Source organism: Anser cygnoides, chromosome 4 (genome assembly GCF_040182565.1).
Source record: "Anser cygnoides isolate HZ-2024a breed goose chromosome 4, Taihu_goose_T2T_genome, whole genome shotgun sequence".
Taxonomy (NCBI): Eukaryota; Metazoa; Chordata; class Aves; order Anseriformes; family Anatidae; genus Anser; species Anser cygnoides.
Genome location: NC_089876.1, coordinates 73,977,685 through 73,992,263, shown reverse-complemented (window position 1 = coordinate 73,992,263; position 14,579 = coordinate 73,977,685). Strand labels below are relative to the sequence as shown.

At 42.6% G+C, this 14,579-nt stretch overlaps 1 protein-coding gene across 7 annotated transcripts in view; it reads right to left on the bottom strand.

Moving 5' to 3' along the window:
• Positions 1–14,579, bottom strand: part of BANK1 (B cell scaffold protein with ankyrin repeats 1) — a 141,468-nt gene that overhangs the window by 24,220 nt on the left and 102,669 nt on the right. For all 7 annotated transcript variants that reach the window (XM_066996832.1, XM_048066399.2, XM_048066397.2 and 4 more), the window contains one exon: positions 1,131–1,227. In XM_066996832.1, the coding sequence (XP_066852933.1) occupies positions 1,131–1,227 (97 nt within the window). The remainder of the gene's footprint in view (positions 1–1,130; positions 1,228–14,579) is intronic.

Below are 14,579 nucleotides of genomic sequence, written 5' to 3'. Positions count from 1 at the left end.
TTCAGTGGAGCACGGTGCACTACTAGGAAAATAAAGCCCTAGCTCACCCATCTGTGTAACTTGTTTTTATACAATGGATTTTGGGTGCCTATTTGGATCTCTCTAAAATAAAATACACATTGCCCTTGGGAGACATGGCTGGACTCCTGTGGAAATCTGGGGTGGTTTTTAATGGCCCACAGACCACAGGTATGTAAAATGATAAATTTTCAACACCGTACAGCATCAAGATTTGGGGGGTGCATGTAAGTGACATAACAGAATAAGCTACGCAGGTAGCTTCTGAGCTACCCTTTGGTGAAGTCTTTCTTCCACCACAGATTAAAATGGGAGGTTAGAGCATGTAGGTGACTACCACGGCCATCTGTTACGATTCACATTCTTCCTCCATGTGCCCACCCCGATGTACTCCATATATAGTGGAAAGGTGACAGAGACAGTGGAAGCGTGTCACGGCTAACCGGATTTCTAGCTCACATTTTCACAGTGTCTATTGTATACCTAGATGTGCCAAAAAGCAGCAGGCTTAAACATTGCAAATAAGAAATATCATGTTCATACAGAATATGAGACAGTTGGAAAGACAAAATTGTCAACAAACAGATAAGATGGAAACAGGATGAAGTTTAGCTTTATAAACTCATGATACTGCAAAATATATGTAACTAAAGAAACTGTCATCAGTAAATGCAAACAAGCAGCTCTGCAGTTTTCAAGAGGAATGCATTTGACCACACAGATTAGCAACAAACTTGTGATCAATACATGCTTAGGTGCATAAAGATCAAGCTGCAAAATGTCTACCCTCTGTGCCTCCACACAGGAACTGCCCACACCTGTAGCCAGGGTCTCCTCTTATATGAAGGCTCTCCTCGAGATCTGGAGCAGAGATCACAACTTTGTAGAATTTACCAGGAGCGCTGGTTGCACCACGGTCTGTCTTACTGAGCAAGACTTTGTTATCACGACTGAATCCCTTGCCTGCCTCCCCTGTCCCCTAGGACACCTGCCTCCTCAGAAGTTGCAGTAACGTGGAAATTGGAAGTATTAAAATAATTTGGCCCCTGTGTTTGTCCATAATCCCACACAACACAGCTTATGATGTGCCGCTGATAAACAACATGACTTACTCATGGCTGGTTGAGTTTCCAAGCCTACCATAACCACGTAAGTGTCGTCATCTTCTGCTTCCTCCTCATGATCGGTGAAGTTATCTGTCATTTCATTCTACAAAGAAAAACAGAGTAGGGTATTGGTTTTGGTAACGTCATGCCCCAACAAAGCCAGGCAAGGTCAATGACGAAACGGTTATCTGGAGGAGAAACAGACACGTTTTCTTCTTCTGGTTCTGTCCAAAAACTGTGCGTGTTTTGCAGAGATTTCTACCTGCACACTCCGCTATTCATATAATTTTTAACATTTTACTAAGGGGAAATCAGAGAGAGAAATGTAATATGTTCACAACTATGTAGTGGTACAGGTACCTGCTACAGACAGAAGGAATGCACGTGTCTGGGTACATAAAAAGGACACGAGGTACTGCCATGAAGTGATACCAAGTTTGCACCAAAAGGATTCAAGCTAACTCATCTCTGCTCAGCACTGCAGCGGGCTGTTCAGACAGTTCCCACCTCTGCTCCCAGCTACGAAGCACTCGTAGGTAATGAGAAAATCTGTAGCAGAAAAACAGAAAGTCTACAGGATGTTACTGAACAGCTCGAGGGTGCAAAAAGTGCAAGCAATCTCTGGAGAAGTCATTATAGCCAGTTCCCCCGTCGTAGTGCTTGGTACCAAAAGCCACATGTGCACTGAAAAATCAGAACCAGGACTGCAAAGCGCGCTAGCATTTTCACTTCAATGCCCAAATGTGGCAAAGCATTGTTTCTTGTTCCTCTAGAAAGCTGTTATATTCACACAGCGCTATTCAAAATTAGGTTTAGGAGGGTCAGAACGATTGGTTCTCTAAAATGTTCTCACTGCGTTTCTCCAAGCAGAAGAAGTACAAACTTGTGCTCAGCCCCAGCCACTAAGAGCAGATTTGTAACTACAGACAGTTCTGTTGTCTTAAAACACACAAAACCCACTTGTTAATTGCTGATTTTCAGAAATAACTGAAATCTTTTTTCAAGGAACCCAGCAGTACCTTGACTCCTGTGGGAGTGCAATACAAAACTACCCTGCATAGGCACAGCTGAGTCCTCAGTAATTATTTAGGAATTCTGAACCACAAAATGTTACCTCTGGGGGGTTGAGTGTACCACCCCAAAAGAGAGTAGGGAAACAGCACGCTCCATATATCATCCAGTCTGCAAGGTTAATTATAAGCAGATTAGTAGACAGAGGAGTCAAGAGGGACACTGGTGGCACCCTTTCACACGGTGCAGACACTGATTCCCATGATCTCGTGCCCGACACTCAAGAAGTTTGTTCCCAGGATCCTGCTACTCCTGGCAGCTACAGCCACTATCCCAGGGACACAGGTCCCAGGCCTTAGATTCATATCATGGCATGAAAGGGGAAAACAATTGGAGAAACTGCTTTTTTTTTTTTTTCTGGGGAACCGAGAATGCTTTCTTCCCTGCTGCTCTTTGCCATCTCACAAGTGCCAGTTCTACAATGTGCAGCCACCAGATGCGCATCAGGAGCATTCCCTGCCCACTTTGCTTTGCTTCTTCAAGAACATTGCCAGGTTCTCCACTGAGCTACACCTGCCCCCCAGCAACCAAGTACTAACCTCTGTCTCCTATGCCCATACAGAGAGTCCCCGGTTCTACCTGAGCTTCCCCATAGTTTATCTGGTTCCCCTATTCTTCACAGAAACAGGATATCTCTAAAAGCCCTGAAGTTGGGAGCTTTTCAACATACTTGTTTTCAGAAGATTTAGGTCTGTATGTGCTAAATGTAGCCGTACATTGGGAAAAAAAAAGGTCTCCTGTCAAGTTCTGTATTTCTTGTGTGACACCGAAGATCCATGCAGAAGAAATCAAGCAAGCGGAGCTCTAGATTTAATCTCTCCCACTATTACAGTGGAAGACCATATCAGAAAAATTCTTCCAAGGTGTTTACTTCTACCTTTGCAAACACAAAGCATGCGTGTTTATATAGTAGTAAATGAGGTCAAAAGGGAGACGAAGAGTGGAGCTGATTATAAGCCTTACTAGTTTTGGTGACCATCCCTGGTAAGTGGAGGAAACAAATGGCACTTTCTGATTTTCTCACTTGATACAGCTATTTCTCAGCTGGAGGAAACCTGCTGACTCACAGAAAACCAACAGAACAGATATGATTAATGGGCATCTTTAAAACCTGAATGTTTCAGAAGACTGAAGGTCAACCTGCCCCACTAGCTTAGCGGCTTCTCTGAAAATGCTGAATTCATTTTGACAATGAATTGCTGAAAACTTGCCTCATAAAAACATTTTTTATTACTTCTGATTTCTCTTGCTAGCTGCGTTTCATTTTGTGCTTTGGTCTTTCTCATAATGTCCTTAAAGTGCCTCTGCTACACTTCCCTGCTTGTCCCTCATTACTTGATAGTTTCCACTTCCTTTGGACCTCATTCTCCTACCTGGGGTTTGTCTCTTACTACACTTCCACTCTTTCCTCCACAAAGAGGTAAGTTAGCACTTTTTTGAAGTCTACCACTATTATTTCCTTTCTCATTCCCATCATAAAAACTGTATAACACATCCTCGACTCCTCTCAATTTTACCTTCTGTCTGGACACCCTCAATGAGTTTCTTCTGTTTGTTTTCAAAGAAAAGAATCCTCTACTTTCTCTTAAATATCAAATCTCACCAATGCATTTAATACCTTGCTGGATAATGCCTCCTGCTGGGTCCCTTTCCAGGCAGATGCTGGTGTTATCCAAATCATTACGATAGCTAAATCCTGTGCTTTTGATGGCCCTGCGAGTTAGCTGCTCACAAAGCCCTCCTCCCCGACGTTTGATGGTCTCTACAGCACACAACCCAGGACACCATCAGTCTGCTTTTCCACTTCAGTGGCCCCCAGGGATGCCCAGCAAGTCTGTCAGACCCTCTCCATGATCTGGACCTCAAAGCAAGCCTATGCATTGCTGGTACACAAACAGCATTTTTTTTCTCTTCCCCTTTTTGTGCTTCATTTCTCTAAATGAAACTGCAAATAAACTTGTGTCTTTCCAGCTTGTAGACCTATACAGATCACTACTAACTGGTATTTGAGATTCTAGAAGAGGGAGATAGCGTAAGAAACCCCCCAAGTCTTGACGTATTTTTGAGAAAAACAAGCTCCCATATGATCATGAGAAGTTCTCTACTCCCATAGCAAAATGGATGGTTTTCATCGATTCTACATCCTCTCTAGAGCAAGGTAGAAACTTTTCTAGACAATTTAAAGAGAAAACTATGAACCTGTTTCCCTAAGTGTCATAACTTTTCAATAATTTCCTTTCCTTTCCTGTGTGGCTTCCTGACCTAACGGAAACCTTATTGATCTCTTCACAAATGGCACAACTGAAAACCATGATTGCCTCTGATAATTTCCAATGGTTAATCCATAGAAAAAGCTCAGCTGATCTTCCCGCAGAATCTACTTTCACGTATGCTGACCCAAACCGCAGAGATGTACAAACAGATTAAACATATTCAAAGTACTGCTACATGTCACGTTCCGTGCCCTATGGTGGTGGTGTTTCTGATCTCAGGAGCACAAAAATATTTTCTTACATGATTCCATCAGTTTGTGTTTCATTGCTGAATCACTTGTTGGTTTTAACCCTAATGGGCTTATCTGAAAACTCAGTTCTCTTCTTTATCTAACCTTAAAGCCTAATTATATTTCTTACCCTTACACTGCTTCCAGGTGCCTTCTACGCAGCCAACTTTGACTGCATTTTAATGTCACCTGGTTCTGGATAGGTGATATTTGATTTACAGGACTAAGTTCTGCAAAAAGAGGACTAAATTCCTATATCTAAGCACCACTAGAATTATGCTTTTAAAGCTAACTTAATTTTGGGGTAATTTTATGGGTTATTTCGGGACAAACATTTTTGACAGCGAAGCCAGCCTTGCCTCCCAGTGAGAAGTGTACCAGGATCAGAGAGGAGAGCCCTTCTCAAAACTCAGAGCTGTCCTGGCCTGCGTGCAAGAGTGGTTGATCACTGCTACATCGCACCAAGCGCTGCTTTCCTCCAGCACCAGCAGCTGAGTGACACAGTCGGCAGGTTAGTTACTCCCACAGGAGGTGAACCTACCAAACCCAAGTGCTCTCTGCCCTCCAGCCCCAGCAGGGTGCTGGCTGCCTCTTAGTGGGATGTTTCCTCCATCTCTCTATCAGGGATGTACCAGGCTTGCTTTCTAATTTGTTTATTCTTGCTTTTAGGATGGAGAAACCGGAACAAAACACAGCAGCTGGATTTTCCATTTTTTTTTCCATTTTTTTTCCATTTGCCCCCTCTGTACCTCTTGAAACGCACGCAGTTTGGCAAACACTTTCCTTCATTCAGTACCACCTGTATCCATGAGCTATAGCCTAGTGACCAACCACTCTGGCTATAAAAATTTTTCTAACTCTCAAGTTTGCATTAAAGCTACTAATATTCACATATTCTACAATGTAAAATATTCATCTAAGTACTGGAAGTGTTTAAGTATTTATTACTTATTTTTCCCAGGGCCCTATAGGAGCACCTGGAGAAATGACTGAAGAAGCCAGCTTCATAAAATTGATTGCATGCACGAGGACAGACCCAACGCTGCTGTTCATTAGCTTTATTAATGCTAAGCGCTTTCACTGCTCTATTGCCTTGCCTGATAACTCACACTTGCAAAAAACAACAGATGATGAGATAACACAGGTTTCTCTAACTCATGAGCTCAGTGAAATGCATTCAGCACAGTGCTACAATCAAAGACAAAAAACACTTGGGAATTAATCTGGTTTTAAAGCCCTGGATTTGCTGGGCAGGTGGGAAGAGAGGGGGCGGAGAGGAGTTTTGCTGCGCACGCTCTGCCATGAAACGCTGAAACAGAGAGCGGTTTTACAGCAGTGTGGGCTGAGTAGCCCGGGGGCTGGATCCAGCCCTTGAAACACTTGAACTTGGCCTCCTGGCCTCAGCGAGGCTTGTCTCAGAGAAAGCCAAGACAGCACAGATTATCCCACCAGCCAAAGCTGCTGCCTTCTCCTGCCTGCTGCCCACCTGATGGAGCAAGCGGTGCGGCAGGCCAGGAACCAGCCTGCTCTGAGAGCACGGCCAGCCCCGATGCATGCTGTGCTGCTGTGCAAGGCGGGCCCTCAGCCCCCTTCTGAAAGGATTTTTTCCATCGATGCTAACGGATGCTATGTTTTCTGTGGTTTCCTTTCAGCTATCCACGCCTTCTCGAGGCTCTGCGATACCAATACAGTGCGACCGCATCCACAGTGCCAGTAGCACCCTGAGCGAGAAGTGGCCAGCCCAGACCCGTGCCACAGAAAGTCAGAGAGCAAAAAGCCCCGGCATTTAAGACCAGTAACTCTATTTTTGACTAAAGCTGCTCATTCTATGAACAAAAGGCAGTGATTACTCCATTACTCAAAACGACTTTCCCAGATCAGCAATCACCATTTATTGCAACCCCATCACGCCTTTCCAGTTTCTCATGCAGCTGTTTACACCACGTGGATTTTGTCAGGTGATTGGACACCAAAAAATGCAGCAGTGCTGTCACTTTCTTAAATATATGACCCCTACCTCAGCAGTACACACAATTTTCTACCAAAGGCACGTTCCTGCTGCGTAAGACTGCAGCACTGTCTTTCCCAGAGCCCAGATTTCTCTTTTTGGGTCATGCATGTGTATAATTTATTTATCTATGTGGATTTCAGCTTACCTGGCCAGTTTTCTGTTTTGCTCATGTTAGTTCAAATCAGGGCTACTACCTGATCTAATGAGCAAGGATATTTATGTGCTGACCAAACTAATCCTAACAAGTAAGAACAAAACAACACACACTAAATTAGGTAGAAAAGCAAGTAGGGAAACAGAGTGACAGTAAAAATGTCAGTAAAAAAAATAATATTGTGACATTCACATTAATTTGTAAAATTCCTTCTGCATGTAGTTTGCCAGAAGCCCCAACAGCTACCATATTTTCTGCAATCCTAAAAGATAATGAAGTGTTAGAATCTCATGTCAATGTGCTGGAAGTATATTAATGCACACGACTGTCAAAGATGCACGATTACATAGAATAAAAGAAATGAGACATGAAACACTCCACTGCCAAAATCTAATGATTTTTGGGATCAGCTTGAAGGAAATGTATGACTCAGATGATTTGCAGCATATTAAGAAAATAAACCAAACAAAAACATCAATGGGTACCCAACTTTGGGCTCGGATATTTTAATACGAGCAAAAAGAATTGCTTCATTTGAAATAATGCATTGTAATCTTATGTAATAGCCTTCTGGGCTTTCTTACTAAACCATTTCATTTGCACGTCTGCCGTTAGCCTCACTACAAGATGATTTACTGCACTGCGTATCAGCCAGCTAGCATCCCCGAACTGATCCTTATTTGCATCATTATTCCGTGTAACTTCACACTTACTTTTGTATGCCTGTCTATCAAATCATAGTAAACTTTCTGCATTTTTTTTTTTTTTTTAGTTCCTCCTTTTAACTGAATTTCTGGAAAAGAAAGCCCTCCCTTTGTACAACTTCACCATCATGGAGAAACAGCCAATAAAGAAAATAAACCAAAGTAAAAGTCGGTGTGTATACCTCTATAACTGCATACCTCTTAGTGTTTTAAATGCCTAGTTATTGTTATAAGGCCTTCAGACGTATGGATTTGAAAGAAAAACACTGCTGCAGGAGAAAGAAAAAGGGACTTCTAATCGTTGAACTTAATTTACTGCTATACACAAAAATGCTTTTTTAAATCAAATCACTGCACTCTCCGTGTGAAGAACTTGTGCCCACTTTCTCTCTTCTAAGCATTTATGCTGTTCTCTAATCTAACTACTGAGTGCCAAGGGATTTTTCTTCTGAGCATTCAAAAATAAAATTCCTCCTCAGCCTCATTTTAGCTCATTTCTCCTTTAACAACAATTCTTGTTACTTCACTTTTCACACACCCACACGACTCTCTGAAAGACTTTCAAATCTTGTAGAGTACTGATTCTGCTGAACAAAATATCCACTGCTGTTTGACAGGCTGTGTAATCACCGCTAGCTCCACAAAAGCACTCCCATCTCACCAACAGGTTAATTTTTCAGTCTAGCAGGAGAAGAATTTTAAGAATTTTTTGTGCTTTTTTTTTTTTTTTTTCCCTGGGCAAAATAATAACCGTTCTCCAAAGAGCTTCTCTTCTACTTGATGACAATCGTGCTTTTGAACTTTCAGTGTAGTTGCTCAATTACTGCTCCCTTACCTGACCAACCGGCAGCAGAGGGAGGAGGTAGGAGGTTCATTAATTACAAGGGGTTACGTACGCTGCGAGGTGAAGGGCCCTTTCCATACGGAAATCTGAACGGGCCGTGCGAATGTGAATATGCTGGGTCTGGCTGGGATGGAGTTAGCTTTCTTCAGAGCACGGTGCTGTGGTTTAGGTTTGTTTTAGATCATGTCATGCTCAGCAGTAAAGACGGACGGAGGAAGAAAAGGGTGGGCTTCCTTGCAAGGTGGCTGCTGTTTGGAGACTGGCTGGGCATCGATCTGCCCGTGGGAGGTGGTGAACGATTTCCTTTGCTTTGCTTGTATTTTTTCCCCTCTTCCTTTCACCTACTGAGCTGCATGCATCTTGACCCACGAGTTTTCTCACTTTTGCTCTCCCTGTTCTCTCCCTCATCCCACCGGAGGCAGGGCAGAGCAGGGTGAGGGGCTGTGTGGGTGCTCAGCTCCTGGCTACGGCCAACCCACCACATTAGCTAAGTATACCCCTCTAAAAAGGGACACACGTGGCATAATCTTCATCTCTACAGCTTTTTCAGGCTATGTCAACATTAGTATCAGCCACCATGCAGTGAATGCTTCCCTCCATCGGTTCATGGCAATTTGCAGAGAACTGCTGTCCAGCCGAACACAGCTCTGGCACAGCTGCATCCAGACCTCTCCCACCTCCAAACCTCACTCCATGATGGAACAAAAAGCTATGCCTACTCTGGAGGTCCCTCTAAAGCTGAAGAGACAGAGAGCTTTTGCAGTGCCTGATTGAGAAGGAGCAAGACAGACTTTTAGGTCTCATACCTATTTATTTCTGCTTTCACCTAGACTGCACATGCATAGATTTTATTATTATTATTTTTATCTCCAAAGCAAGAAAAGCTCATCAGCTCTGAAGAGCTCCTTGATTCTCCTCTGCAACAATCGTATGGAAAGATAAGAATTTGGGCTTTGTAAAGCATAGTATCAACTAGGGGTGCAAAATACTACAGGGGTCCAGCAGCTAAATACTGAGTAGATAGAAATGCATCCGAAATGGCAATCAGCCAGTGGAAGAGCAACACTTGTGGAAACCTTAAGGGTAGCACAACTGAAGAGCTTAATGCTTAAAAGGGAAACAACCTGGTATTTAGAGCAAGGCTTTGGACCAGTGACTCCCCCTGGAAGGAAATGATGGGGCTGGGGAGGGCACAAAGCAGATGCATCAAGCACAGAGCCCGTGAGCCCTTCAAACCCTTTCTACAGCATCAGTAAATTATTCCTCATTTTCTGCCCTGTATTCTAAATATATGCTGCATGGTGTTACTCTACAGTGTTAAGCAGATGCTGAATCAGAAGAATTACATTTCAGAGGCCGATAAAGCCACAGTATTGCTTTTGTTTTGCGTTCAAGCAACAGAATTTTCTAAGCTCTCTGACGGTTTCCAAGATTCAGCTCTTTCCCCTTGATCCTGCTGCATGCCTGGAAATTTTTCTCCTTTCACAGAAACCAGCGGGAGTTTTGCTCTGTCTAGCCAATATTTTTTTTTTTAGCACTGAATTTAAGGGGAGTGGGATAAAGGGCCCAAATCTGTGAAATGCCATGGTATTTCTAGAATATGTTCCACATACATGTGCTATCAATAGCCAGAGTTTTCAGATACAGGCGTTTATATTCAGGTGGTTAAAATCTTCTTTACATTCCCGAACAATAGCTAAGATGAAGAACGAGAACTCTCATTGAAATAGCAGTTATTATCTGTACTGCGCTCAACTGTGTCAATTAAAAAGCTACTGTTTCCGGCCCGTGCATGTACACACCAGCGAAAATTATCTAGTGAAACATTTCTTCTGTGGGGAAAACATTGGTACAGCATGTGGTAAAATTAGGCGCTTTATGAGAAACAAAAGCAGGAAATAAGGTAAAACATAGTTCTCCCTCCGAAACACGTATCATGTAAATTATACCTCTAGTCAATCAGACAAATTATTAGCCTCTGTAGAATTTAGTTTTCAAAGGCCAACCAAGGTCCTCTCTTATTTTTGCTTAACTCTGAATGGATCCAAACTTGGTGCATATAATTGCCTTTCCGAATTATCATACTATTAGAAAACTGTTGCTAATTCCCTGGTGATTCTTTGTTATTGTTTTAGTTCAGGGACATCTTCATGCATAAACTGAAGGGCAATGACACCGTGGTCAAAAAAGCAAATCAGGAGACAGGAGACAGCCTCTGCTTGCGACTTCGTCTCTTCTTTTTGTAAAATGGCGGTGATAATTTACTCACTCTGTAAGCAAGTTTTGGGTCAAAAGAGGCAAAAAATCCAGTCTAACTCAGGTCAGTTTTGCATACAGTACACAACCAGTATGAATTTCATCTTCATGGCTTCCACCACCCCTCTGGTGTTCAAGGGGAGGTTGGACCTAGTGCTTAGGGACATGGTCTAGCGGGTGACATTGGTGGTAGGGGGATGGTTGGACCAGATGATCTTGGAGGTCTTCTCCAACCTTAATGATTCTGTGATTCCAAAGAAGATAACTTAACGAACCCAAATTCTTTACAATGATTTGCTATGTGAAGTAAGAGTAACATACTATTTCACTTGAATGTTTTTGTGGAGAGGAACTCTGATGTTTGAACAGTAAGTGACACCATATGGTATCTGAGTTTAACAGAAATACCACTGGAAGATATACAGGTTTATTTGTCGTAATTTCGTACGTTATTTCTCTCTGACATGCTCCCATATCTTAAGGAACATATCTAGTTGTCTTATCTTTGTTCTAAGAAGAGCAACAAACCAGCAGCGTGCCGTCCTCCCTGCTTTTTTCAGAGAGGAGACCACAGTGGTTTGTACCAGTGGCCATTTGTAGCTTGACTCTTAGTGACCTATTGCAAAATCTGCCACGGTCTGCGGTCTCCACATCAAGACAAGAGCATCCTTCTTGATCTACAGCGATGCAGTTCCTCCATTTTTCCTTCTACCACAGCCTGCTGCCAACTGAAATGCTCCTTTCCATATAAAACCAATCAGCATTTAAATATATCTGCTACATGCACTACTGCATCCCCTCTGAATTTTCTATGAAAAAATAGGGGTTGAACAGCATAATGCATTGAATTGTCTGCACTATACCATGAAATCTGACATAGCTGAAGAAAGGTTAAACACATATAATAGTTTAGCATGAATGTGAAATAAATATAACCCCTGCCTGATGACTGAAATACAATTAGATGCTGCTTGCAGGAAGCAACTGGCTACCTGCTCGAAACCATAAAAATGACACTTAATGGCATGACATGCGTTGACGCCTATTTATACTTCCGGAGGACAAGAGAGAAGCGAAGACAAATTACAGCTTCAAGACACTGATATATGTAATTTCTATAAAAAATCTAATATTTCTTTTTAATTTAAGGGGGAAGAACTGATCACGTGGGTAATCAGCCTTCTTTTATGCTAATGACATCAGCACTAGAAAATGCTTAGCAAGCACAGCTCACCAAAAATGTGTTTGACAGCCATTTTAAAGGCAGCTGCTACTAGATTGGAACTTGATATGAATATGGATCTCCAGTGTTACCTTTTCAGTGAGCACTTTGAGTTCTCAAGACCAGAAAGAAGGCGCTAACAACAAAAGAAAAGCAGAGGAAGACAGAGCCTACAAAAAGAGAGAAAGAAAAAGGGGAAAGCAACTTACATTTGACACTCAGCATGTGGCTTCCCACAGCACCACATCCTTATTTAAAACCAGTAGTGTTAAGTCTACTGCAATTAGCTTTGCTGTCACTTACATTTTTCTAATTCACAGTCAGGATGCAGAAGCACAGTTACTCAGCTTTATAATTTAGAGCAGTGGGCCAAGTTTTGCATTTGGCAGACATACCTGCTGCATTAGAGTAAAACAAGATGCTAATGAACCTGGGATGCAATACATTAGTGGATTGTTTTTTCCTGCTCCCATCTATTTCTCAGACACCTTGCAGCCTCTACTATGAATAATATAACATTGTATAGTAGAAAAGAGTATGAGCAAACGGATATACTAGTGTTAAGAGCAGCTGGATTCAACCTTTTTGACTTTATATATATATTTTTTAAAGTGAATTACTGTTTTTCCTAACAGGATACATATATAATTACTTATTTTTTAAACTCTTTCCAATCCTCCTCTTCCTTTCCTCCAGCACCACACAGGTCAGTAGCAATCAAGTGTAAAGTCTGGGTACCTTCACAGGAGCTCAGGAGCTGGAGGGACCTCGGAGCAGATGGCAAGAGGAAGAACAGTAACAACCAGTTAGAAAAGGGGTCCCACGTTGGTCTTTGCCCTGGGGCCTCTGCCAACCGTGCTGTACACACTTTGCTGCAACATGTGCATGCAGCATAATGCTCTTGGGGCAAATCTTCATGTGCAGTAAAGTGTCTCGCAGCCTCAGGGGAGTTATAATGTTTTATGTGAAACTCTCAAGCCTACGTTTTGTCTAAATACACGTAGCAGGGTAGGAAGAACATCTGAACATAGAGGTCTATAAAACACACCTATAAAAGCTGTTCTGTGGGAATAAAATAAGTTCCAGACAAAGGGACTATACTGCTGCTACCAGCTTACCACTTCAAGGTCACTTGTCACAGCTGACCTCCTGTTAAACGCGGTTATCCTGGCAGGCAGGAGTGACAAAGCAGGACAGAGATGGCACTGCATGAACTGTTCCCCGTAGCACCCTGGTACTGTCTTTCAAAGGACTGCTGAGAGCCTTGCCCTGTCTTCTTGTTTCTCTGTTACAGTGTGATCTCCCTGTTGTGGAAATCTAGTAACGCATATCAACTCTGACACACAATTCTGTGATGGGCAGTCTTTGACATTTGTGTTTCACCGCACAAACTCACAATACATGTAACTTGACACAGCAGCACATGATGCTGAGAAAACTTAGAAATGGGATTTCGTGTGGAGGGTGAAAACTATCTTCAAATAATCTTGAATACTGAAGACAGGCCATTCATTGTCACAGCAGGCAATTGTGGAGCATTAAGAGATACAACTCTGCTGATCTAACAGGAATGGATGAATAGAAAACCTTAAAATTCAATATATTTTTGAATTCAAAACCTTTAGCAGACACCATAAAGAAAAGACAATGCTATTGCAGAGGAATTGTGGTGTAAAGAGTATGAAAAACACCACTACCCAAGTGTATCCCATATCGGTATTTCCATTCCTGCCTGCTGTCCTTGAAGGGTTCATTTCCCCATAACTGCCAGACAAACCGTTGTGCTGTTGAGTGCTGAGGAAGCCAAAAAGTAACCAAAAAAAACAAGCAGCATACCTGGGGCACGAGAGGTACATGACCAAACATCTAGCTTTAACAAACTGGTTAAAAATACCCAAGCACTCCCAAAAAACAGGCAGTCACATGATAGATTAATATGATACTGCAGTTTTGTTCCTTTCCCAGCCTGTTTCTACTTAGCAGCTAGGCTGATAGGGTAGACTGATAGAGATTGATAAGATGAACAAGGAAATGGGGGGCCTGAGTCATGAATTCATTGACTTACTACACTGTGGAGCACCAGGCTCTAGCTAACTGTCACTGAGACAGCGAGCAGCAAAAAGCACACGGGAACAGATAGCATCAGATATCAGGTATTGCTCAATACAGAAGATACAGAGCTTTTACACTTGGTCATGCCCGCGGTGTCCTGTGGGTTACTTGCTGTTAACGCCTCCTACCTCTGGGTGGTTACGGACTATCGCACTCATGTTTATTGTACCTTAGATGTGCTCAGGTTTAAGAAATGAAAAACAGCTCACCAGTACCGAGCAGACCCCAGCTGATTTCATTATTTCTTTACCACCAATTCAGATGGGATGCCTTCCCTTCAGCACAGCAGGTTCTGCAGTCGTACAAGCGCTTTATATGACTGATGCGATGGCAGTACCAAAGGAATACGAGCGCTACCTGCATTTTCCAGCAGAAAGATAAGACAAGTAAAGTCTTGACGCTTCACTGAAAACATTTCACTAATGATGATGGTGGTTTAGCACATCTGGAAGGAAGGGAAACAGAAATGAAACACAAGCAGATTCTCTTGCTTTGGATCTTCTTCCCAAGATCTGTCCAAGATTACTAACCCCCTGCCTTGCTGCCAGAAAACAAATCATGAACTGGAGTCTGTAGCC